General features: G+C 45.0%; 1 protein-coding gene across 2 annotated transcripts; it reads right to left on the reverse strand.

Moving 5' to 3' along the window:
* KPNB1 (karyopherin subunit beta 1) lies at positions 1-25,846 on the reverse strand. 2 transcript variants are annotated; one of them, XM_075036439.1, is made up of 22 exons: positions 25,624-25,843; positions 25,258-25,316; positions 21,771-21,953; positions 20,121-20,321; positions 18,359-18,511; positions 17,194-17,253; positions 16,760-16,849; positions 16,224-16,334; positions 14,491-14,592; positions 13,058-13,282; positions 12,436-12,627; positions 10,995-11,125; positions 9,557-9,704; positions 9,161-9,232; positions 6,669-6,813; positions 4,911-4,993; positions 4,175-4,282; positions 3,775-3,918; positions 3,558-3,663; positions 3,091-3,205; positions 2,318-2,479; positions 1-1,625 (listed from the first exon to the last, which is right to left on the reverse strand). In XM_075036439.1, coding segments are annotated over exons 1-22 (2,631 nt in total). In that variant the 5' UTR covers positions 25,664-25,843; the 3' UTR covers positions 1-1,624. The 2 variants fall into 2 exon arrangements, with proteins under 2 accessions (XP_074892540.1, XP_074892539.1); XM_075036438.1 differs by lacking the exon at positions 1-1,625 and having other exon boundaries at positions 2,314-2,479; positions 25,624-25,846.
* Positions 25,847-26,808: the final 962 nt, after the last annotated feature.

Consider the following 26,808-nt stretch of genomic DNA (forward strand, 5'->3'; position numbering starts at 1 on the left):
AAAAATGAAATGAAAAATAGTCTCAAAACCCTGCACCTCCTCCGTTTTTTTCTTGGCTTATTGCTGACAATCTAGGATAAGCAAGGGACTATTCCTCAAAAGCAAAAGTCTCATTTATGAGGAAACGAGAGATTCTGATCCTTCATGTGAAAATAGACATTGCATGATTGGGGAAGCAGTAAACAGCCAATTCATTTCTGAGTTGCCCATCAGACTGTTACTACTCTATTGGGAAAAAAAAAATCATTAATGGGTTCCCCTTTTACTGGAAAGACCAAGAATACAAAAAGGAAGTATTGGGGAATGTTTGACACCATTTTATTAATCTTCAACTGCAGTGGAAAAATATAACCTTTTACAAGTGCCGTCTTGTGTAAGCTCAAGTCAGTATATATATATTTTATATAAATTTCTTTTTTCCTTTTTTTGTTTTTGAAGTGCAGCAAGAGACCAATACCACATTAAATTTGATCAAATAAAGAGCACAAAAGGCCAAGCAGTTTCCAAATGGCATTTTATCAGATTCTGTTTGAACATTGAATTTATCCTCATTTTGCAATCCAAAATATTACCTGAAGTTTTATTTTGTTTTTCAACTCTTTGGCACAATTTTTGTGGGTGTTCGGGCTGCTACAGTACAAGTCAGGAGAGATCTTTCCCTTTGCGTTCTCACTGCCAATTCGGAGCACTTAATGTTTTTTTTGTGTGGTTTTTTTGTTTGTTTGTTTTTTAAGCCTGAAATCTTGTTTGACAATTTATTTCTATTCCCTCTAACGCAAGAGTTTTGTTTTTCCCCCATTTCTACATTCACAGTTGAACAATATTAAGGAAGGAAAGGCGCTTTGATGAAACAAGATCATGAAAAGCGTCACTCAGAACGGGAGCTCTGAACATTCGTCAGTGTTTCCCTAAAATAAAAAGCCCTAAAGAGCGACTTTCCTTTTTTTTTTTTTCTTTTTTTTTTTTTCCTCTTTTCTTTTTTACATCTCTTATGCTGCATCAGTAGACTGAACTTCGGTTAGTTTATGAAATGCAACAGCTAACCCTTTTTTTGGGAAAAGATAAACTGCAATGACTTGAAGTTGAGAATGTGGATACCGCCTCATTCACACACACTCACTCCTAGACTGAAAATCCTTCACCCCCTCCTTTTATCCCATGCACCGACAGCATCGTGCGGCAAAGGTTACAGCAGGCGGCTGGAGACCCAGGCTCCATCTCTCTCCAGCAGCCAAAGCCAGACCTCAGACAAAGAGCACCACAGTTGAACCCAGTTTCCTCTCCTCCAAACTGGCCGTTCCCCTTCTGCGCCGGCCACGACAGAGAAGCTAGTCCTGGTCTGTCAGAAGAAGAGACTTGCTCGTTACTCAGACAGAAATCGGTCGTTCCCTCTTCCCGAAGATGGCTGATGCCAGGTTTTTCTACGCAAGTCAGTGCTCAGCTCGCTAACAGCGCTGCTGCTGTTGCTGTGGCGGGATTTTCAATGTGGTGTGTTTCAAGCCTCACTCACTCATCCTCTCATTCCCAAACATTCAGCATCCGTGCACACTCCTCACTTCCGGGTTTTTTCAAAAGATTGGAGATTTCCAGTGGGGGTCTCAGGTGTCATCCCAATGGTAACAGATCTGCAAGCAAAAAGAGTCCATCAAAACCCCCCCCCCCAAACCACAAAACTCCATGTTTGGGAGATAAGACTAGCAGCAGAGTGGAAAAAATTGACTTTGCAGAACCAAAAGAGAAATAATAGGGATACTAAGGAACTTCTCAAGGTGGAGTGACAAAGCTGTAACAGACTTATTCTCCCAATACACCATCGTGCCCCTCTGTACAACCCGCTCCTTTTAAAAGGCACTTTGGTAGAATCATAGACTCGCAGAGTATCTCAAGTTGGAAAGGACCCATAAGGATCATCGAGTCCAACTCCCTGCTCCTCGCAGGGCTACCTAAAACTAAACCATGACTAAGAGCGCTGCCCAGACACTCCTCAAGCTTCGAGTAGGACTGAGGAGTCAACAGGCTTCAATTACACTGCGTTTGGAGGAGTGCAGGATCATCCCCGACTAGCAAGGGTGACACATTTCACAATGCAAGAAGCCCTCCAGTCTGCATCCGGTCTTGTGAAAGCCAAGCAGTTCACCACGTTTCTCGGTTTGTATTTGTTCTGATATACAAGACCACAGATGGGGCTTGTTTACAGAAAAATAAATGAGAAACAACCTAGAGAACAAGGCTTTTGCGAAGCATCTCTTTCAGACTCAGGAGTTTAGCCAATTTCATAATTATGCAACATGAAAAGGAGGTGGGTGTAATCCCTTACCAAGCTTGATTCTTCAGTTTTCTCAGTTCTTTAGTCGCCCAGGTAGCGAGGGTTTTTGTTTTGTTCGTCTTGGATCTTCTTCCTTCAGTTAGCAGTTCATGTATCATGGGTCTAGCTTCTACTAATTTCAGTACATCTTTTCCAAATGCTGTACACAAATCCCTGAAGAAGAAAGAGAGGCTTTGAGGCTGAGTGCCACAAACAGATGTGCCAGTACCACTCTGATCAGCTCTTGCTAGCAAAAAGAAATCTGACTCACAGCTAATGTCCTTTTTAAAATGCTGCATATGGTCACTAATTTCAGCAGGAGGAGAGCTGAACAGTTTTCTGAAATTGTGACTAACCGGAGGCATTCAATCTCCTGTCCAAAGACTGATCTCCCTGATGTTCCCATCAGCTCTCCCTAAATGCAGTAGAAAAGATTAAAACACCCTGACCTGAGTTCCTCCACACTCGGGGAATTGAGGGTGGGGTGTTGGTTTTTTTTAAGCCCAGGTCATCCTTGAAAAATCCTAGATCTGCAATTTCTGTAACACACATCCAACTTTCACTTCTACCTACTGGTTTTCACCCTGTCAGTTAAAGCACCTCACCTGCGTAACCACTTCACACCTTGGGTTAAACATCCAACACTAGACTGTAAAAACCCAGAACTGATGTTAAATACTTTCGACAGTCATAAAAATGCAGCTTTAAATATTAAGGCTGTTGTACAAAGATTTTTATCTATCTAATGAGCGTGCTGTCAGTTGAAATAGGATCAGGATGCTTACCCTATCAGTCCAGCAGCACATGCCACTACTCCATCAGTGTGATCCTCATCTCCAGCAATGTGGTCAATGTAAGACAGAATAAATTCTACTCTGGGCTGCACCAGCATCACATCCGCTGAAAGAAAACAGCTTTATTATAGCAGGGTGAAACACAGTTTGTGTTTGATAGTCTGTCCTTTAAAAGGGATTCCAGTATACCCCCAAACAGGCAGATTCTAATCCCAGAAGAGCTCTCTGAGATAAGGAGGGGAAAAACTGCCAGAGAAGAATGAACCAGTTAGTGAAGGGCTCGAAACCCATTCACTGCTCATGGCAGCAGAGCGTTCACTCCCACACAGAAGGGAATGAACACGGATATGCCCATGGACGTGATAACAACCGTGAAACAGCTTGTCTAAGCAGAGTTCTTCCTATCTCCCTTTGTCATTTCAGGCACAGAACCACCACAGCAGGACAAGAGTACTCACGATGAACGTTTTCTTGGTCTCCTTTCAATCCTTGGATGATGCCAGTGTAAGCTTCCAGGCAGCCCTCCCTCAACTCGTTCAGGTAATCCACCATGTCATAGTCAGACTGGAAAGGCAACAGGAAAGCATACTTCAGCAATGCCCCTGCTGACATGTGCAGAGCCCTTACTCGTTTATGATTTTAATGAAGGAACTGAAGCATGCACCACTGGCTTACCTTATCAACCTGCGCTTGGGAAGCCTGCTGGAGGGTATTCAGTACGACATCTAGGTACTTCTTAAATTCTCCTCCAATGGCAAGGGCAATATCGCCAAACACTGAGAGAATCTGAGGCTTCACAGACCTATGAACGTTTTCATTCTGGAAGAGATTTTGGCACCATAACATTCAGTTGCACTTCTTTTTAATGGGGGAGGAGCTAATAAATTAAGAATTTACTTGAAATGTAAATCCTTACCCCCAATAAATCTGGATTCCATTCAATAGTAAGCAAGATAGTTGTCAAACACGAGATCTTCAGAGCATGCCTAACACTTCTGCTTCTCCCACCTCCCACTTTCTTCTCAGTGTGCAAGCCAACTGTTACTAACTGGCTAATGAGAAGGTAAACACTCACCCCCAAGTTCTCCAAGAGCAGCTGCATAACCTCATCACAAAAAGGCAAGATGTTGGATTGCAGGGCTCTGCATAAGTCACCAACCAGGCCCACTGCAGCCAGACAAACCTGCAAATAGAACAGCAAGTAAGACACCCACCTAGTGAGTCAGTCTTCCACCCTATCCTTACAGCTTCAGCTTATTAAAGCACTAAGTAGTGGTGAGTCTGCAGCCATTAAACCACTGAGAATAACGACCCTCATACAGCAGCTGATGAGTCCCTGCTTCGTTAACCATTTATGTCACAAAGCTGCAAAGAGCTGAACTTGCTTCACCAACGGGGAGGGCAAGAGACCCAGATGCCAACAAAGTGACAGGTACTTGGTCTGAACAAACACTACCAAATTCAGCAGCCAGGTGGTCTAAACATCCACCCCATGGCGAGTACCATGACTTGACCTTCTAATGGAAATTCACAGCCAGTAGCAATCTCTTTCCTCATCAAGGCCAACTAATATGCAGCCACTGTGAAAACACAGGTGTCAAGTCAATGAAGGCCTTCTGCTGAATTAAATAGAAGAGAGTCTAAATTTGTGCATGCAGCCAGTAATTAGAGAAAAGTCTATGGGACTCCAATTTTGGTTTCATCACCAGAAGCTGTGGTATTTTACAGATGCACACCTGCTGAACTCAGCATCTGTGAGCAGATGAGAATTTAGAGATTGTGAACACAGGGCTGCCTGGTTTGACCTCTACCTGGTACTCAGCATAGTTCTTCAGTCCGATGCCAAGGAATGGTTTGAAGGCATCCATGTACTTCAGAAACTCTCCACCTAAGACTGTGCATGGAAAATATTCCGGTTAGAAAAAAATCCCAACCTACGACCCGACCTATTTTCTGGAGTTCAACAAAACAGAACCCCACCATTATATTCCACCCCAAACCAGTACCTGTATGTTCCATAGAAGCACAACAAATCAATTCTTCACTAGACGTCACACAAAAACTGAGCATCAGTGAAATGTGTCCATCTGGACTAAACAGATTTGAAAGCGCTCAGTTCCTTGCAGGCCTTTGAAGACAGACAACCCCCTCCTGTGCTCAGAAAAGATGTCGAGATCTTCCTGACTGAGCAGACCCATGAGAGGGAGAGGGACATGGCAGCACGCTTCAGACAGGGTTTGGCACTGTTATGTTGCTTTGCATCAGCTGAAAAGCCTACACCTTTTCCCGTTGCTTTACTGCCATATCAGCTGTAACATCTTCCATTTGGAAACAGTTGCTCAACCTCTTCAGAGCTGTGCAGTTCAAGCAGGGCACTCTTCAGTATGTTTATATTTAAGCACTATTTGAAGTAAAATATTTCTGCTCTTCTGTGTCGACTTCTCCAAGTCACTTGCATTACTAAGACCATGCATGCAGACTTATCTATCCAAAAGTGAAAAGGCCTTTGTCCCAAGAGGATACACAATTTCATTTTTACTTGCTGGTTAGCCTGCAACGATCCCACTCAGCCTTTTCGTTCACTTCCCCAGCTTCCTCAGGCAATCTCACTAAACATTCCCAAGAGCAGTCAGAGGGGTACCCACCAAAGATCTGCAGTCCAAAACATGCTAATGTGGGAAGGGGCTACTCCAAAAAGCCCAAACTAACCCTGCTGCACTTACAAGATGTCCTGTGTTCTTGATCAGGCACATACTTCTACTAGAAATAGGTCCTGTCACCTGCTCAGACCCTCACAGGCTAGCCAGGATAACAGCCTCAGGAAAAAAGGGAGACTCAAAGGAGCCTCTCGACAAACTGATCTCCCAAAAGAACCATTTCCATATCATGGCATGACTTTTATTAGGGATAACGCAGGAGTGTTAGGCAATGAGGTTACATACAGACTTTCAAGAGCACCTCAACTTTCATGCTCATTTGACAGCAGAGTGTGTTCCTAGAGCTCCAGATGATGCCACAGCCACCACCTTCTAAACCTGAACCATGAAGCTCAAAGTGCCTGAAAACCACAATCCAAATTTTATTTTACTTCACCCATTCTGACCCACTCTGACACTGATCTTTGCCACTGTGATTTCTTTTAAACGGGAACAATGACTGTAAATCCACCACTGACAAAACGCCACGAAACAACCATGGGTCACAGGCAGCAACAAGTATAAATCATTAAGATAACGTTAAAACTGCCCTGCAGCAGCACAGAGACCAGGTTCCCATTGTGCTGGACACTATATAAGGTAGCACTAGGGTTTTTTTTTCTGGCAGAATTTGCATTGTAGCTACGTTATTAATGGAAAACAAACCACTCATTCATGAAACACAGTCTAGCATAACCAGCCAGTCTCAGCTTCACAGGTAAGTGTGGTGAGATGTGTGGTCAAAACCATACCTCAAGCAAACCAGGAACTAACGTTTTTCACCGTCTAGTCAAAAAGAGAAAGAAGCAAACCAGTTCTGCCCCAGCTCTGCCTCCCCCTGAACACAACCTCACTCTGCAGTGCAATACTGACCTTCTACCAGGGTGCTGACTGCCATCAAGGCATCCTCCTGCACGCCCCCCGAGCCCGCCGTGCTCTGGAACATTCTCAGCAGAGATGCCATCACCACGTCAGAGATCTGCAAAGCATCCTGGTGTTGGACCTTCCGGAGGACATTCTGGGTGGGAAAGGAGAAAGAGATTGTAACTACTTCTATCTATGTAAGGCTGAATCGCGCCTTTACATCCTCTGCGCTAGCTCCAGCCCAGCACATTGGGCTGCTAAAAAGAGGCTGCTGTTTGAACTCTGTTGCTGCAAAAATATGCTTTGTCAGTGCAAGCGCAAAGTCCCATTCACTTTAGCTGCATTCAATTTTCCAGCTACAGAACGAGCTGAATTTACCTTTCCTGCTGCATAGGCTATTCTCCGGGCTTTCCATTTGTAAGCTGGCATTAAACGCAACCAGCCCAAATTTGGCCCTATTAAAAAAAAGCCCGTTTCCATCACAGCAATGTGACCGCAATCTCTTGCTGCCAAGTATGGGTTGCACGTAAGCTTTGCTTCTAAACCACAGAATTAAGCTTTAGAAATGCTGGTTGTTAAACTACGACATAAGCATGTCCTTACTGCTAACTGCAGTTAAACCTCTCCTACCCAGGATGAATGGAGAACAAATTAACATACCACCAATGCAAAAATACATTTACAGGAATGCATTTAGCACTGAGGTGTTTGAAAAGCAAAACTGATTTCTGGAGGAAGCAGAGGCAGCCTTACATACGAGCAGAGCAGGCTGGTGAGCACACATGCTCTCTGTTATCCAGCACATTACAGTGAGCAGAAGGCCAAGGAAAGACCCCAGGTAAATACCTGAGCTTAACCTATGCTCTGCTCCTACTGTACAGTTCTGACTATCCCTTTCAGCATGTGAACTACAGAACACAGCTTTGATGTATCCTTATTTAAAATAAATTTGCATTTCCTATGAAAAGAGAAAGTCTGATTCCTTAACCTGCAGAGGAAAATAATTATTTCAAGTCTGATTCTTCAAACTGAGTGACGCCAAAGAGATTTGACTTTGACTGTTCAAATAATTGGTCTTGATTTTCTCATTCCTTTTAAATATTAACAAATGTTTTTCTTCTGCTGGATGTTCATAATTGTATTTCCAGCAGAAGAGAAAAAGTATGTAAGAAAATAGTGTATTTGACTATGTAACACTGAAAAAAGTCTCTTTGCTGACTTTTACTTGGTGGTATTTAAGTATCTGCTGCCGCTACTGTAAATACTTAAGGTTCAGATTTTACAATAATGAAGAAACACACATTTACAGATTAAAACTAGCAGTTTAATTCCACCTGTAACTACACTTCCCACAGGCAAACAAAGCTGTCCTGAAAGAGAGCAGTGATCACATTGTGCCAAAAGGAGAGATTCTAGGTACTGAAGTCTCCCCATTAAAGCCCACCGTAAGGACAGATTATTCCCATCTACCTATTATTTGAGAAATTACCCTAAAAATTGGAGAGTGAAAGTAACAGCTGATGCTATGGGCTTTTGAACAAGAAGGATGAATTGAATGATATCTCAAAACAACCTGGAGACAACACCCAGAAGACCTCCTAACCTCACTTAAGAGAATGGGAAGCAAAACCCAATAAAAACAGGCTGTTGGCAACAGGCGAGGAAAAGGCTCCCTTTCCTGGACTAATAGGAATGGAAGAACCAAACTGCAGAGAACAGGTAACACCACCCAACAAAGGAATAAATCTGAGTAGAGATAGATACTCCGCTCTGCTTTTATTTCAGATTACATAGTACCCTGTTACACGCTCCTTTCTTCTGAGCGGCACTGATGCTGAATCTACATCTATTACAGAGTTTTCAAGCAGCGCTTTGTAACTAAGCTAGGCATGACAGCACAGTACCACCCTTCCTGCAGCGCAAACAGGAAAGCTTCAATATCAAATACCATGTATTTCAGAAGGATGGCCTGGTGAATCTCCTGAGCAGTTTTTTGGGGAAAAGAGCAGCTGTTTTCAGTGGACTTTGTAGAACTAAGCAAGGAACTGAAATGCACTAGTACTCTAAGTCACATGGGCTGTTCATTACCAGATGTTTAATTTCAAGGACACTCAGTGCATTTTAATTAGTGCCATTTTAAATAAGAACACCAACCACAAGAGGCAGATGAACGAATTAAAGCCATTATGGAGGTTTTTTTCTGTGCCAACCAAAGCAACTGTTCAGCCTGTAGCAAACATAACGGCCAATCTGAAAGCAAATACGATCTTTAACATGCCACGTACAGCGTTCTTTATTCATATTGCCCTAAATTTTCTAAGTCGTACTCTACTGAAGCCTTCTGAACCTTGTATCACCTCCCACATGTCAGCTGGGACACAAGATCCAATTTCCCCATTCAGATCTCATCAACAGGACCACGTCTGCATCCTTGGGGGCACAGAAGTGTCTCCAAAACCACCTCTTTCCCATAACTACAAACACAAGAGACAGGAACTTACCTGTAGAGTAGCACAAAGAAGAGACTGAAGATCATTGAACTGGATTCTGTCAGAAGTGCTCTGGATATGAGACTGAAAAAGAACAAAACCCCACATATGAAAAGCCTGCATCTCAGTCCACGCAAACCCAGCAGATTTTGACAGCACTATGAGTTGCAGATTCACTTTTAAATATTTGTTTCTTCAGATTTAGGACAAGAGGTACTGTTCAGAAGCTTAATATATCTACCTATCTATTAAAAAAAATAAAAACATATCATACCATAATATATGCAGTCAGCAACAAAACTCATTTTTCTACACCAGATGAAGCCACAGCACAACAGCAACATCACACCAACTTAGTTTCCTTAAACCCCTTACTGTAACAGAGGTTTAAAATTCAGGTTTACCTACCTCCATCTGCAGCACTTGCTGAAGTCGTTCCATGATGACCAGAGTTGTCTTTTGGACAGCAGGGTAACAGTCCTTGGCACTGTTTTTCACTATTTCCATCAGAGATTCATATGCAGAACTCCTCAAGTTATTCTGGTGTCCATCAGGCCTGTAACAGAAGGAACATATTTGCAGCTCCCAGTGCTCAGGCTTCCTTAGAAACAGACTGGGGTTTTTTAGTTTGGGGGTTTTTTTTTGGTTTTGGGTTTGGTGTTTTTTTTTTTTTTTTTAGTAAATTGTTAACAGCTAAATTTTAGTGTTGTGACAAGCAGAAGCACTTGCATTCCCGTATTCCAAGACTTGAAAGTAAATGAGATTTGTGAAGCCACTTTTGGAACATTTTTTTCATTTGCTATTAATAATGACTTCCAATATCTTCAGTCACTGGCAACAAGTACAGGAGCAGAAAAAGCCTCAGACCCACATCTTCCAGTGTGCCATTATCCTGCCTGGGAAGAGATGGTCTCAAGAGGTGAGCAGCATACATTACTACCTCTCTGACATCCCTCCAAGATGTTGGTGAGGGTGTTAAATTTGAAATAAAGACAGCTGAGATCTATGCTAAGATGACTGATAGGCTTCAGAGCCTTGAGCTAGACGCTACACTTCTGGTTGGATGTAAATTAGACAGGAAGAGTTTAGACTTTGAACTGTTCAGACAGAGGCACCGCTTAAGAAGAAGCAGTCCTCCAGCAAAAGGCTTCAACTGACAATTGAACTGATCCAAGGATTGAACTCTGAGCTGTCAAGATTTATGCGACCTTCAAGGCAGAATATGACTTCAGCATTACCCTTATTTTTGCATCTGCAGAACTGAGGAAAATATTTTGCCTCGTCTATTTATATTTCAACTTAGTTGGGAAAAGGACAGTATCTGGCCTAACTAGGTCCTCAGCTCTTCTGGGAGTACCTGGTGCTAATGTAAATGATGTAACACTACAGCAACAACCACAGCATAAAACAATCACAGTAAAACGAACTGTACGATACACACAGATTTCTAATTTTGTCTTGCTGCAATCCTAATTATTCAGTGGCCTTGTAGCCAACCTTGAAGAGTCTTATGACTACTGTACAAAGATGTAGTCTTAAACTGTGCTCAGAGACTTCAAAGTAAAATACGGAAGTGGCACTCTTGGAGGAAACACCAGACTTGCTAAAAGCAGATATGGACAAAATATTGAGAAATTATTTTGTGTGAATAGCTTTCTTCCTGGGGATCAGCATTCTATATTCCATGTGATACCAAAAAAGCCTGGTTCTGAAAAACACCATTCAGATCTAAGCTGCAAGAGAAAGAGGACCAACAGCCTGAAGTAACACACAAAAAAAAAAAAAAAAAAAAAAAAAAAAAAAAAAAGCATCTTTGTAGAGCTTAAGCCAGCTGGTTTAGTGTTACCTATCTGCAGTCTCCAGAAGTTTCTGAACTATTAGCTCAAATGAAGAGGATAAGCAGTAGGTTGCTGGTTCTTCCTGATCATCAGCTACATCTGCAGCTTCATAGGCAGCTTCAGCAAGACTAGAGAAGGCCTGAAACACAGAACAACCATTGCTATTACTCAAAAGAGTTTACCCTTACAAGTCCAGAAACATGTATTCCAACAGTTTTCATTCCAACAAAAAAAGCCCCAAATGTGCAGGATTAACAGCTCTCTTCATGAACAGCTAATTGTTTCCCACACCTAACTTTGGTGCAACAGTGATGAAAATTTCAAAGACTTAAAACATAACATTAACACGCAAGGCAATCACACTGTCTGCAGACAAATGTCTGTACAGCGTTACTGGTCTCAACAACTGGTAGTGTCAAGAATCAAACTGAATAAAGGCAGATTGCTTGAACCTTGCAGGTTATTAACAGATTCTACCCACTCTCCTGGCACCATCATCACAAGTTAAAAACCTGGTTTAGACAAGGCTGTGGACTGCTCAAATTCCCAACTGCAGAGCAACCGTAACTGCTCTGAGACAGGTGGATTAGAAGAGTTGAAAGCCTCCTGATTTTCATTTCAATCTAAAAACATATAGTAGTCATCTTCAGAAGACAAAAGCCACAGCTACATGGACTTTTGTCAGGATCAACGTATCAGGGAAAAGCTTCTGTGCTGACTAGAAGTCTTCAAACCTCTGGAATACTAAGAGAACAAATTCTGTCATTTCTAAAACTTGTTTTGACATGCAAATACTCATCTCTAGCTCAAATCTTATTAAGCAGCTCTCTTAAAAGGCAGTAAGGGACACATCTTCTTTATAGTGAAAGATCAGATATGCTACTTGGTAGTAGACGTGCATCAAGACGACGATACAGCTGAAGTTAGCAAACCAACCCAAGGGACTGCAGCTCTGTAAGTGAACAAAAAAAATCTCATGCCCCTCAATTTAGTTCTGGAACCACTGCAGAAGCAGGCTTAGGTGATGGGAAACAAGGTATCTTGTCTTTTCCTTAAGATTAAGGAGGCAATCCAGCTGCCCTAAGATAAAAGCTAAATCCCAGCATGCCTTTGCTAAACAGCTATCACACCTGTTATCAAGGACAGTTTCCATAGCATTTTCAAACCGAAGGCAACTTCTACACTCAGTGAATACTAGCATTTTTCTTCCTTAAAATCCATTTCTTCCTTTACTTTTTCCTACCAGAGCCACAAAACAGACTTGAGGTAACTTACAGTTAACAACAGTTGTGCGTGCTGGATGACCAAAGCACTGAGTCATCTCTGAAATCCATTTAAGTGTGCGAGCATATATATGTATGTGTGTGTATTCATATGTATGAATATGAGCTGCATTCCCCTTGTTGACAGAAACTTAACATATGTCCAACAGCAAAGGAACTGCCTTACCCAGCACACATTGGAGGCCACTCTGGGCTCAGCGCTCAGGCCCTCCATCAGACACTGCAGCAGTGGAGCGAGGTAAATGTCATTGATGGCAGCTTCAGGAAGCATCTCACAGATCCTGCCCACAGTCCAAGCAGTTGTGTCTCGAACCACAACACTGGGGTCCTTCATTAGTTCTATTAAAGTTGGCATTGCCTAGAATATAATCACAGTCAGGAGAAAGATGTGATCATATGCAATAAGTGGAAATACAAATTTGCCACTGTTTCTGATTTTAACGTATTCTCTACCAGCTAGCGATAGATTGGAGAGAGGAGGACAGTCTAGATCCACCTAGGCCATTGTTCTCGCAGTTTGAGATTCATAAAGTTATTTCCCAGGCGTAAGACTTGAGAACCGAGGCACCTGGAGTCAGGTATTCTGAAGTCCTGCATATCCCCATGATTCAGAGCTATGCAACCAAACTACCTGCCCTAGCCCTACCAAATCTCTCTAAAACATGATTAAAATGTGGCATCCTTTTGCTTTTCCTCAGATTAAGAACCATGTGCAAACCAGGTGTCCTCCTCCAAATAAATCAAAGTTTTTGCTCTACAAGCCTCCAAGAAAACACAATTAATCTTACCTGTATGACTAGTGGTTTGAGCTGGTTAGGCTCTGGTCCTTCCAAAATGCACCCAAAAGCCATCACAGCTGCATCTCTATATCGCCAATCTGGATTTTTAATGTGTTCTTTAATAAAGGGCAGCACATGAGGAACAATGTCATCTTCACAGCAGGTCGCCAGGAGCATGAGGCAGACTCCTGCTGCTTTGCAGGGATTCCAGTCATCATCATCATCGTTTTCATCCTAGGAGGAAAACAGCACCCCTGGTCAGTCTGGGGGAAAATATCCCTTACCACTCACAGGCAGTGGCATCCTGTTGGATCTACTGCAAGTAACACTGCCTTACTACCAAGTGTTCTATTTAGAAATTAATTCAGGTCTGGAAGGACTAGCTACATCTCTGACAGAGAGGCAACCTGTGTTACTTGCATCATCTGTACCTTTCCATCCTCTGTAAGGTTGCTAGCTCTTTACTGACGCACCTACAGTAGCCTCATACATCTTCCAAACTGCTGCTCTCTCATCTAGGTTGAGATTTTGTTCCTTTGATCCATGCCATCACCTCACAAAGTGGCCCGCTGTACCAGTTAAATAGCTTCTTCCCCTCAACTGTTAGCTCAGCCACTTACCAAATTCCTTTGAAGCTGTGTACCTGTGATTCTCTTATCTGTTTTATCTTTCCTGTTTTAACAAGCACTTTAGAACCTCCTGCAATTTAACTCTCCCCATCCAAGCGGACAGCAATACAAAACAAACAGGGAAACAATTCCCTGGATTCACTAAGAGCACCAAGCATGTTCCCAGTTCATTGCAGTAAGGCAAATGAACTCCATCCTGTATGGCTTAATTAACAGTTTTATTTTATAATTAGACCTGCTGTAGCAAGTTATTCCATTAATTTTGATTAGACTGTGAAACACAGTCCAAACAAGTCCCTGTGAAGTGCTTAATAGGTACTAAATAAACACGGACTTCACAGTTCAAAAAGTAAGCCTCAAGAATTCTAGAAATTGGATCTCTAATGATGCAGAGACTGTATATTGGTTTTAATTTCACAAACATTTCGTTAGGAATACAGATAACTATCAAACCTCTTCAGAAACCATAAATACAAGCATGCGTTTACAGAATTCAGCATAAAAAAAGACACTGCACGCAGTGTCACAGTCTCAGCCCCAAAAAACGATGCATCATTCAGAGTGGTGCATGATGTCTCATCACAGACCAAGGACTGCCACTACAGGCGCTCTGAACAAGCGCACCATTAAAAACTACCCGAGGGGACCTAAAGCACCTTTGAGACCTAGCATATCAAGAAGTCACCTACGCAAGGGAGCAATGACCACCACTGACAATTTGCTCCTCCATGCAACAGTAGCATCACTGTCCCAGAACCCGAAAGTAGGCATAGTACATATTTTTTGACATGCAGCAGGGATTTTGCAACTCACCTGTTTTGTTAATGTTTGTGTTAGAATTGGGACCAAATACTGTAGTGCTCCCTTCGCATAAAATTTGCTAGTGTGCTCTGGAGGCCTTCCTTGCTCTGCTGCCTAGAAGAAAAGGTAGCAAAATGATTCTCAGTGGCTATATAGGCATGAGGTCTGAATTATGAACTCCACTAGATACAAATTGTCTTTTGCATGCTTTCCTCTCCTTCAACACAAACTTTAAGTTACCATAACACACAGGAACTTCAAGGACATCCTGCACCAATTCCAGTTAAATATTCAATAAGCAAGTTCAATTTGCCATTCCATACACATATAGAGCCCTTTCTCACATGGTACAAATATAAATATTTTCAGTTTGCAGTTATGTATAATTAACAAGTGACCCCAAGCAGAAGCCGCAAAAGGTCTTCAGCATATAAACTAAACCTACGTGCTGCTGACTGTCCTTTTATCCTTGCTATCCTTGCTTTTTCAGGCATTCAACACAAATATATATTTAGCTACTTTTAAAGATGGATATGATTCATCTAGAGCCCTTCAAAGTTTAAGCTATTATTGATCTCCACAGCAAATTTATGCAAACAGCATCTGCATGCAGAACAATACCCCAAATTCATCTCCAGCCCTATCCATTGTAAGGGATAATGATTACTTTTATTTCATCCCATAATTTTATACTTAACTCATAAATAATGTATTATATAGAATGTGATCAATCTTTTTGCGCACTGGGGTAGGACCAAGTCAGTCCCTCACGCCTGTAACAGACCCCAAAAATCTTACATGTCAGCATAACAGGGTCCACTAGGCCTCCAAGATAGCAGGTAATTCAAGAAATGCTCTCCCTTCAACGCGGTATGTATATCTCAACAATTCAAGATGCCATCTTAACGAAGCAACAGCTCAAAGATCTTCATGATACTGAGAATTTTCTGGTATTATATTATGCCTAGCATACATGCTTAATGCGCGTTTAGGTTAACCTTACGGGAGTAGCTTAAGTTGACTTTTGAATGCTAAGAAGAAATCAGGTAGCTGTCAGGTACCATTTGCAGAAAACTAGCACTTGTACGTCGCAGTGTGTTCTCATCAAACCTGTCAGAGAATCTTTATCTCAAGTAGTTTCAACTCCCAGCCAGGCTGGCATTAAAAGGATTTTGCTCACTTAAAAAGGCAGTTCATCCTAATCTAATCTAGTAAGCAAAAAGGGTTATATTCAAGCTACACTAAGAACTTTACATTAGGCTACAGAGCCTACAAAATAACCCAAAGAGATATTAAAGGGAATTCCAAATGGCGGCCCTTATGCAACCTTGGCTACAAGCTTCACATTTACCTTGAACAGCAGAATAAATTAACCATAGCTGAGCCTTGGGTAAGACAACTGCTAGTACCCAAGCTATCAGCTAAGAACTAAGCTGGGTACCACAACACTGTGCCAACGTCTGCAGCGCACGTAACACCCACAGAGCCAACCAGCCTCATAGGCTTCATGCAGCCTCAGGTCTCAGCTTCTGTCACAGACATGCATCACATCGCATCAGAGTGGTGCATGGTGTCTCATCACGGACCCACGACTGCCGCACAAGGGCCTCAGATGAGCTCTCCTACACTATTCCACTTGGGAGAACAGGAGGACTTTCAGACACAATACAAAGACACGAGATCAGCATTCCCAAATAGACGATCGCGGGCACTCGCCGCTTTTCAGCGGTCACTTGCGAGCTCACCTCAGACGCCTCTATAGCCAGGTCCATCTCCTCATCACAGACGTTTGACCAGAACTCTATTCCCTGTAGAGCCACCTCATCTATGTCACTTTTCATTGCTTCAATAGTTATCTTTAGAAACATGAAAGAAAGGAGGGGAGAGAAGGATGTTTTAGCAAGTTATTTCTCCTGAAATAGGTGCCCCAACTTTTGGCCAACTCATATGAGATTCAAGATTGTCTGAAATCAGATGCCACATTAGAGCTACTGTTCTTGAAACAATCTCCTCATTTGGAAGTTTATCAGCTATCAGCACCTTGGGAGGACTGCAGAGCAAGTCAAGCAATCTGCACTGTCCTGACTTTTTGCGTATGAAACACCCGATGTTGGATTTATAGATTTTGCTAGGAGAAGGATTCACAGCATGCAGTCACAGCCAAAGGAAAAAAAAAAAAACAAATCAAGAATGCAAGATAACTTTTCCTCTTGGATTAGGACAAAGGAGTGCATGAAGATCAGACAATCAGACCAATTACATGAGAAACCCGAGTACTCACAGCAAAAAGCGCAGGACCCATGTACGTCTCCATATACTGATAATAAAGGGACATTATCTTCACCAAATTCTGTAAGGCAGCCACTCGTACCTGTCAGAGTAGAAAATGGATCAAAGAGGTGACCTTTCTGAGTGCTTTGAAAACCAAGCACAGTTGTAGCCTACCACAACATTAATAACCCAGCCTTTCTGCTGATTTAGTTTACTCCAGACCCAATAAGGTCTTTCAAAAGCAACGACTTAAATCCTCCTAGTAGTTTACTACTTCTAACTTTAAGCATAAATCTCATTTTGAGTACTTACATGCGCACCAATCATTTAACAGAATACCACTTATTTCATGTAACACTTTTCAACTGTTTTGTTGATGCTAGAGGTTCTAGCCCGCTTCCCCAGAAAGGTGCAGTGACAAATCAAGCATTTAGTTTCACTCACCCTTGTATCTGGACACTGTGTTGCTTCACAGACTACTTGCATAATAAAGTGCCTTTCAGACTAGAAGAAGAAATAAAAGAGCATTAGAACTGCCTTACAAAAGCATTAAAGTCTTTGCAAGCCTTCCTACGGAGGATGTATTTTGAGTCTGGACTAGTACATTCACTCATGCAGCACTTCTAAAGATCAAGGAACAGTACTATTCGCTATAGTAATAGGTTACTATTCGCTGCAGTATTTTAAATCATTTCTTCCCCCAAACGGGAATCCCAAGCTTCCATTTTAAAAACTGCTCAACAGGCTGTCTAAAACAGAAAAATACAGCAGAACTAAAGACACTAGCTTTTTGAGGGGAAAGAATAAAAAAATCCTGCTATCTCCTGAACTATTTCAGCAATTGCTTCAAGAAACCTCAAAACTGAAGACATAAATTTCTTGAGGGGCAGTACGTGGATCCTTGCATTTCAGTAGGAACAGACTTATGCCCAGCCTATTTACAGTTCAGAAGCCCAACAGAAATACACTCTGAATGGATCATGCACCTCCCATCTCAAATCCTGAACGACTCTAGCTGATCCCCATCAATTTCTACTGAATAGTTGACTGGGTAAAGTTTTCATTAAAAGACCTTCAATCTTAATTCTGTCTTCCCCATACTCTCCCTGGTAGAGGCCTAGAGGATAGACTTAATCCAAGAAGGAAAATAAAAATCAATAGATTTGTCTGTTCTGAAAAGAATCTCATTCTGAGGCCCCTATTCTGAAGACTCTTACAGGCCTTCCTCCCCCAACAATTTTCAGAGGCAAAGTTAAATCTGGATTGCTGCCACACCACTTGAAAGAAAATGCTGATCCAAGCTTGTACTCTTACAGCGGCATTATAGAGTAGAGTTTGATTAGGAAGCAGAGCATCTAATAGGCTAAACTCTAAGGTCAGTTCAAATTTATCCAAAAAAAGTCAATGATGCTTCCCTTCCATTGATGAATCTGTGAATATTTCTATAGTATTTCTGCATTACAACAAGAACATACCAGATTTACAGAAACGAATCCAAGTCTCAGTTGCAACATAATTATGCATCAAAACTCAGCGTGGTGCATGATTTCTCATCACAGACCGTGGATTCAGCCCTTACATTTTACGCCAAGAATTGTTACCCCCTCACCTCTTTGTCAAAGTTTGCTTTGGTGAATTCCAAAGAGTTCAGGAGTGCATTAGTAGCTGCTAGCTTCACATTGTTGCTGGGCTCTTCCTTTCTCATTCCCTGGATGATGGCTGTCAGGATCTCATTGGATTTGTCCTGAAGCTGCTCTGGATCCTAAAAGAGGTGTTGATAATGTTATTTGCCAGCCAAACAGCTTTCTCCATATTAAAGTACCCTCTAAGTTTGACCCTGAAATCTACAAGTAGAAGTTTTAAGACACGAAGGCCAAGAAGCCCTTTGCTCCCTGGGAGAACCAGAACACAAGTACAAGGAATTCATACACCACCACATCTTTACAGCTTCTGGGACAGAAAACAGAAGACTGAACTGAGCATAAATACTCCAGATATTCAAGTCACAAATGCCAAATAAACTCCACTGTTTCAACTAATAGGCCAACAAGCTTCAGACTACTTCATTCAATTAGCAAGTTAAAAACTGATTTCCAATTCCTTTATATACTGGGCAGAGGTCTAAGCCAGCAGTTGTGGACAAGACTTCTACTGGTAAAGCTGTCAATCTTTTTTAGACAAAGGGCAAAGATACATTGCCTGGACCAGTAGCAAGGACAGGTAACAGTTGAGCACTCAAGGCTTAAAGAAGAAAGCCGTGAACATAGACTACAGATTAATTTTAATTCATGGTAAATTTAAAGGCTGCAAGATCCCTAAATAACTGTATTAATTGTTACATCAGAATTTATCCAGCAGTAGATTCCCAAACTACGGTCACGAATTGTGTCACAATGCAACTGACAAACTACAAAACTCTAAGAGGGATCTTGGTTACAAAACACTCAGTGAGCAAGCCAGGGCATCCAAAAATCCAGAGGTCAACGATACATACCACCCAAGGAAACAACAAACACGCACTCCAGCCTTGCAACAAACAACGCTTGACCTGGAGCACTCCCCTGTACAGCTGTAGATTTCCTCTTTATTTCATTGACCCTCCACGAAGCAACCTACCTCCCCAGTGAAACCAATCCCCTGCAGCCTGATGAAAGCACCAAACAGAAGATTTCTCTTTCTGTCAGCGACATGCCACACGTACATTGTCTAAGGCATTCAGTGGCACCAAAAAAGCAGCAGCTAATTTTGTTTTTCAGTGGTAGGTCAGACAGCACACAGGGTTTTTGCAAGCAGTTCACATCAGATACTTGATGCAACATATTGCAATACTCCAAGCTACACTGATAAAACCCTGAGACCTTTTGTAGAAGGTGCCTCAAAGAGCTAAATATTCTTGCCTGTGCATCAAAAATTCCTAAATTAAGAATAAAGGGACTCCTCACACAAGACAAGGGTAGCTGTCAGGTTTCCCCAACACAGGAAGGAATCAAACGCTTATCACTCATCTGTAACGTTTTACACAACTGGACGTTCAGCTGAAGTTTTATAACAGCACCTCTCACCATCATATGACCACAGCGACATAGAGACTCAAATCTGCACCTTACGAAAGATGACCTGGATTTGTGCTGCGAAAGCAGGTCAGTCCTTTCAGACACCATCGTCGCATGTTTACTGCCCATCGTTCTGTCAGCACACAGACATCCTTGGGAGAAGTATTAAAAGACAGCCACAAGGAAGCACTACAGCCTACTAGATATAGCAGTGTGAGAAAGGAAAGGCTGGAAGAGAAAAGGTGCTGGGGAGAGGCTGGGCCAGCACTTAAAATATACTCACAATAATACTTAAAATAGTATTTAAAATATACTCACGATATCCTGACAGATGTATCCAATGGCCTCCAATGTCGACTCTTTCATGTGCTCCGTACTGTGCTGATTTGTAACGTTCGCTACCAACTGGGGAATGAGTTCGGGCCACTGGTTCATGGGGATCTCCGCACACGCGATGCCAGCCACGCACTGGGAGGCTGAGCTGGGCCTGTATGTTTCTGTACCCAATGTCTGCAAAACCTGCGGGAGAGATTAGCAGGCGACGGTTTGATGTCAGTGACCAAAGAGAGATGGGCACTGGCTTTCCACTCCAGTCTTTGCTTGATGTTATTCCAAGCACACCCCTTCCCCAATAAAGCAGTTGGCTTGTTCTGCTTTCTCCTGCTGCAGACGAGGCCGTGACCACAGACAAATAACATTTGAAATGAACTTGGCCATGGCTGCCCCTTTCAGGAAGCGAGATACAGCTGTGTGATTACACGTACTTCTACCACATCCTTTAAATCCCATACACAATGCTATGCGCCATAACGTGCAACAATGACTCACTGAACAATTCCTCCCCGCTTATATTATAAAGCAAAATTGCAAAAGCTAAACAAACTGTGGTTTAAAAGTCCCCCCACAAATACCAGACTGTTTATGCCAAGATAATCTGAATAGGACCGAATAATTTTCTTTTTTTTTAATTGTAATCAGAAGAATGATTTTTTGTATACCTCAATAACATGCTTCTTAAAAAAAGAGGGCATGCGTTTGTTTCAGCATTTCCAGTTATATGTCTTCATTTTCCATATATCCACTTAACAATTGCTATATTTCTAATGTTACTTGACAGAAAACAGTAATAAACTGGTTTTGTTAGGTTCAGTACACCATATGACGGCTCCTGTTTACAGTATAAGTTCCCCCTTAGCTATCATCAATGTAAATAAAAGACTAAAGTTGTATCTTCATCACTCACCCAACCTTGTTCCGCTATATACGGATTCTATTAACACAAAAACATTATATAAAGTGTATGGCCAACTCGCATCAATTACATAACCCTGCATACATCCAAGTACACCTTTGTTCCCATCAGTCAAAAAACACTAAGCCACCAGTTCTGCCATTGCAAATCCTGAACTTCAACTATCAAAGAGCACAGGAGTCATCAGGCAAATTCCCCACCTGTGTGAAAATTTAAGAATATAATTTCCTGTTTGGAACTTGCAAATTTTTTACCATATTCTACTCTTAAAATTTGCTAGGCCCCGTGTAAACACACGTGTTCCAACAGAGTATGCTTCTAAGAGGTTAATGTGGATTGTAAAACAGTTGAAGCTGCTCAAGTATAAGAAAAAGCAAACACCAACCCAGTTGCAATCACCCAGTGGGGAGGCCATGCCCATTAGCTCCCGCAGTCACACAAGACTATTCAGAGGGTCCTTGTAAAAGTATTTACAGGTGTGAATTTAAAAGCAGCAGCCTCATACCTGTTTGGTTTTTTACCCTAATAATTCTACAGATTAAATATGCTAGAAGCAACAAAGCTCCCAAGCAAGTGCAAATGACACTGCTTGCCTTGTGAAAGGGAGCAGCCAGCCAATGGAAGACTCTTCAGGTGGAAAAGGACGGACAAGACGTTCATCGCTCATCCCCCCACAAGAAAACAACTGGCAGAAAACCAAAAGTCACAAAACTTACGTAGTTCTTCACTTCCCTGCGGGCATTGGCATCGATCGCAAGCCATCTTTGTTGGTACTGGGCCTTGATGTCGGGGTCCTTGGATGTCAGGGAGTTCTTGATCTGCAAGCCGGCCGCCACACGGGCAACTTGGCTGTTGCCGGGGTTTGCCAGCACTCTGGACAGTTCCACCAGGAAGGTCGGCTGGGGAGAGAGGAGGGCTCAGCACCCACGGCTGCCTGCCTGCCCGCACCCACACCTGCCTGCACCTCCCCACTAACAAGAGGAAAAAAAAAACCCAACCAAAAAACCTCAAGCACCCAGCAAAATGAGACCACGACTCACTGAAGCTCCTTCTCCACCAGGCCAACAGCAAACCGCCACCACGGTGCACCGATGGCGGCTCTATCCCGAGATTATGGGCGTTAAGCTCCTAATTAGAACCGCTGGAAAGCGACGTAAGTTGGCATTGACTTTGCTGGATTTTTTTTTTTTTTAGCTTACTTGAGAGACTGTTACCTTCCATGCTCCTGCCTGCTTTAAGTATTCCTTTAAATAAACTACTCAGGTTGTATGCCAAGATATGTGTTTTCTGGATGGATATCAAACATGGTGAAGAGTAACTCTCTGCTACTTATTTCCCTGCTTCGAGGCAAACACCCAAACTATAATCTAACACAGGAATTGCTAAAATGTGAAATCAGATGCTCCTTTGGTGCATTACAAATAGGTTTGCAAGATCACAAACTTCCTTCTCTGCAATAAAAGGTGCATAGACATATATCAAGACTACCCGTCACAAAAAGGGCATACATGTGGATAAAAATACCTGACATTCGTGCCACTTGCTTTTGGTGAGAGCTAGTGAGAAATGCCTCCGCATTTAAATCCTTTCCTGATTTGACAGCTTTACATTTCAGAGACTTCCGCCGTGTACAAGATACAGCTAAAGTTTCAGCAGCAAAGCTTTTTCATTTCACTGGCCCTGTGAGGCATTTTGCCTACTAAGAAAACCTTTCTAGGAAATAGTGGAAACAGCTGCACCACATTCAAAACTGTTTCACATCAAGCAGGAGCATGATTTTCCTGAAAACGTTTAACACACAGTTATGCATAACCCATTTCTATAATCTCTGTAACAGAACTTAAGGTAGATTCAAAGATTTTAGGGCACCAAAAAGCCATTTTTAAAACTAACTTAACTTCCAAAAGTTCAACAGAAACATAGAATAAGTCCAGTATCTTGGACTCCACATTTTCAATGACCAAGCTCAGCTCTTCAAAAAAAAAAAAAAAAAAAAAAAAAGATTTTAGTTGGGCTATCCAGTACTTTTCAACATTCAAACTGCAGAATTTGGAAACAAATATGTGGGACAACTTAAACTGATGAGCATAAGCCATTAGAGATACTCTGAAGTTTTAATGCAATAGATGAAACCCCAACAAGTATACTACACTGAACCACTTCCCAACCGTCAAGATTGCTCACGTTTTATATACTGATTTTATCAGAAGTGAGGAGTCATTCAAAAAAAGTTCACAGGACAAAATAAAGGTGTTGCTGCCACGTTTGAGAAGCAAACTGTACTAAAATTCAAAGGTGAAGAAGCATCCTTGGATTTCTCACTCATAAATTAGCAAAAAAAATTTGTCTTTTCCTGGAGCTTTAAGAATAATTCTAGCTAAAAATGAGAAGCATTACATTAAGCCTTCCAGACTTGAGACTCAAAGCAAATGCGTACGACCTCAGCTCCCACACCCACAGAAATGTCAATGAAAATCTCAGAAAAGGGTCTAAATTAACTACAGGGAGGAGGAGGGGGAGGACGAGGAAGAACAAGACGCTCTGCGGGTGCATCTCCATTAACTAACTGGGAGATCACTTCCAGCTCCGAGTGTTCGGTCGTGGCGCCGGGCGCAGAACTTCTCGCCCGACCCTGTACCTCCTACCCCTTCCCATCTCAACCCCTTCCCTCTCCCTGGGCCAGCTGGAGCTCTTCCCACCCACCACGTACTGCAATGGGAACAGCCCTCAATCCCACATCCTCACTCTCCTGCCTCATCCTCCTGCAAAGCCGAGCCATGAGCTGCCCTTGCAGCCTACGTGAAGTTCCTCAACCCCTGCCTTTCCCCAGGCTGGACCGTCCCACGTCCCCATTCCAGGCCAGGGCACAAATTTTTAGCCCCAGCATAAGCTCTGGTTCCTCTGCTTGCTGCCATTATGTGGCTCTGGCAAGGCAGCAAGTATAAATGAAACCTTGAAAAATTAGTGTATCCCCCAGCTCTTTCAAAAGCCTGAAACCCAGGATCGCAAGCACCTCAAGCACATCACCCTGAAATACTTCATGTAACACAGCCCAGAAAGCTTCGGTCTAACTCGGGGGGGGATCCTAAGACTTAACAAACAGCAATTCAGAGAATTTTGACTCAAAACTGACATTTGGCACAAAGGCTACGTCAATTCTGGTTCTGAGGGGCATCTCGCACACCTTAAAACGGAGCAACAGAAATAAAGACTCTGTGATTTCCCCAGTTCACACCAGTAGAGACCAGTATATGTAACCGCTTTAGAAAAAATAAAGGATGCCAGTTTTGCTTGCGATAAGAATGCACCTGTGACGACCACACCACCGAAAGGCCGGGACCCAACACCCCCCCGGGACACCAGCCGCCCTCCCGGTGCCGCCGCGGACCCTTCCCCTCCGAGGGCCAGCAGCGGCTGCAGCACCACACCTTGACTAAGCAAAAATCCTACTCCGCTGCCCGCGAGTTCAACTTCCCCGTGCCGCCCCGGTTCCAGCACACGGATGAGACGTGGGGTTTGGGGGTTTTTTTTTCCTCTTTTTTTCTTTTTAGGACTTCTTTAATTTTTTTTTTTAATTTTTTTTTTGTTGTTGTTTAAGAAGGTCACGGGGAAAACTCCAGGCCCAGCTCCCCAGCGTAGCTCCCTTCCCTCGGGATGAAAAACCACAACCCCCTAACCCCCCCCCCCCCCCCACTTTCCCCCCCCTTTTCCCCGGGCTGGCGGGGCTCCGGTGGGGGGGGGGGGGGGGGGGGTGTGGGGTGGCCTGCTCCGGTTCTCCCATCCCACCACCCACCCGCCTGCCCTTCTAAGCGGAGGATATAAGGCCGATGGAGGGAGAAAGGGGCCCGGCTGGCGGAGGGGAGGGGGGGGATACAAGCGGGGAAGGCCGCGGGGCCGGGCGGCGCCCGGGGCAGCGATGGCCGCGGCCGCACATGGCCCGCGGCCGCTCCCGCAACCGGCGCTGCCCCTTTTTCCCGGCGCCGCGTTCTTATTGGTTGATAAAAGACGGAGGAAGCGTTGCTATTGGTCGGGAACGCGGCGGCCGGGCGCGGGCAGGGTAGGTTGCGCTCCATGGCGGTTCGGCCTGGCCGGGAGGGCGGGGCAGGGAGGGGAGGAGGGGGGGGGGGAGGGGAGCGCCCGCCACCGGTCCCGGTCCCGCCGCCGCCCCCCCCCGCGACCCGGTTCCGTTCCCTACGCGCTCACCAGGTTCTCGATGGCCGCCTGTTCCAGGAACTTCTGCGCCGCCTCGAGCTCGGAGCGGTCTGCGGAGGGGAAACCGGGGGAGGAAAGGGAAGGGGGAAGGGGGGGAGGGGGGAACCGGCGTCAGTCAGCGGGCGCGCGGGGCCCAACCGCCCGGCCCTCAGGCGCCGACCGGCGGACACGGCCGGCCGAGCCCCGCTTCTCCCCGCTTCCCACCCCCGAGGCCTTTCCCCGCCACCGCCCACGCCCTCCCGGGGCCCGGGGGACCGCCGCCACCGCCGCCGCCTCAGGGGAGACGCGGCCCCCGCCCCGCCGGGCCTACCCACCCTCTCCCTTCCCTCCCTCAGGCCGCCGCCGCCCGCGCCCTACCCGGCGAGACCGTCTTCTCCAGGATGGTGATGAGCTCCATGGCGGCGGCGTGGCGGCTCCGGCGCCGGCGGGGAAGGGAGGAGGGGAAGGGGAGGGAAAGGGAGGGGGGGGGGGTCGGGGAAGGGAGGAGGGTGGGAAAAGCGGGGCGGGCCGGGGCCGGGGAGGGAGGGGAAAGGAAGAAAGACGGGTCCTGCCCTACGGACGGGGCCGAGGGAGGGATCCCGGTCGGTGAGGCCTGGGGAGGGGGGAGGGAGGGCACGGCGGGCGGCGGCGGCGGCTCCTGCTGCTGCGGGCGGGCGGAGGGAGAAAAGGGCCGCGCGAGCGGGGCGGGCGCGCGCGCGCACACCGAGCGCGGGGCGGGAGGGTGGGCAGGCGGAGGGATATCAGCCGGGGCCCGCCGCCCCAGTATCGTTTCTCTCATTGGTCGATGTTCTCCGTCGGCTTTCGCTCCTATTGGTGAGGAAGGGCGGGGTGCGGTCATTGGCGGGTAACGGGGAGGAAGAGAGGAGGCGGGGTTTCCGGCGGTACTCGCGTGGATTGGACGGTGCCGGGAAGGGCGCTCAGGCGGGGCTGGGGGAGGCGGCCACGTGGGGGTCCGTGCCGCGGGCGGGGGCGGGAACCGGGATCGGCGACCGGGACCGGCGGTTTCCCGACCCCGACCCCGGTCCCGGGGGCTGCTCCGCCTGCAGTAGCCGTGGGGGAACACCTGCTTCCCCCCCCCCCCCCCCGGAGCCGGCCGCAGGGGGAAACCACGTGCAGGGCCCCGACCGGGGAACGGAGCCCCTGGGAGGGGAAACCGACCGGCTTTCGCGTCGGCCGCCGAAACCGCCGTTAAGTTTAACGCCGCGAGGTGTAAAGGAAGGAGAAGGCGGAACGGGCTGCTGCTGTCCTGCTGCGGACCCGGAGAGCCGAGCCGGGCCGGGCATCCCTCAGGAACCGGTGTCGTGCCGGTAGCCGTGGTTAAACGGTGCCGGGCGGGGAGAGAGGGTAGAGCCGTATGGCACCACCGTGAAGGGCCCCCGCGCTGGTTTATATATTTTAACTGTTTCCCAAGGAGACAGCCCCGCCGGTACCGTCCCTGGGTGGCTGCCACCGTACCGGTACCGGCACCGAGACCCCTCATCCATCCTGCCCGCGGGACTCCGGTGGGGGGGGTGTCCCTCTGCACCCCTGTCTGGCCCGACC

Source organism: Buteo buteo, chromosome 9 (assembly GCF_964188355.1).
Source record: "Buteo buteo chromosome 9, bButBut1.hap1.1, whole genome shotgun sequence".
In the NCBI taxonomy this organism is placed as follows: domain Eukaryota; kingdom Metazoa; phylum Chordata; class Aves; order Accipitriformes; family Accipitridae; genus Buteo; species Buteo buteo.

Bases quoted from the DNA above. Each gene is read 5' to 3' on its own strand.
- KPNB1 (XM_075036438.1), bottom strand. From the start codon at position 25,663: ATGGAGCTCATCACCATCCTGGAGAAGACGGTCTCGCCGG. The intron at 11,126-12,435 runs GTAAGGCAGTTC...TCTGTGTTTCAG, and splicing joins TGGCCTCCAATGTGTGCTGG to GCCTTCTCTAGTCTTGCTGA. The intron at 4,994-6,668 runs GTCAGTATTGCA...TTCCATGCACAG, and splicing joins AGTCAGCACCCTGGTAGAAG to TCTTAGGTGGAGAGTTTCTG.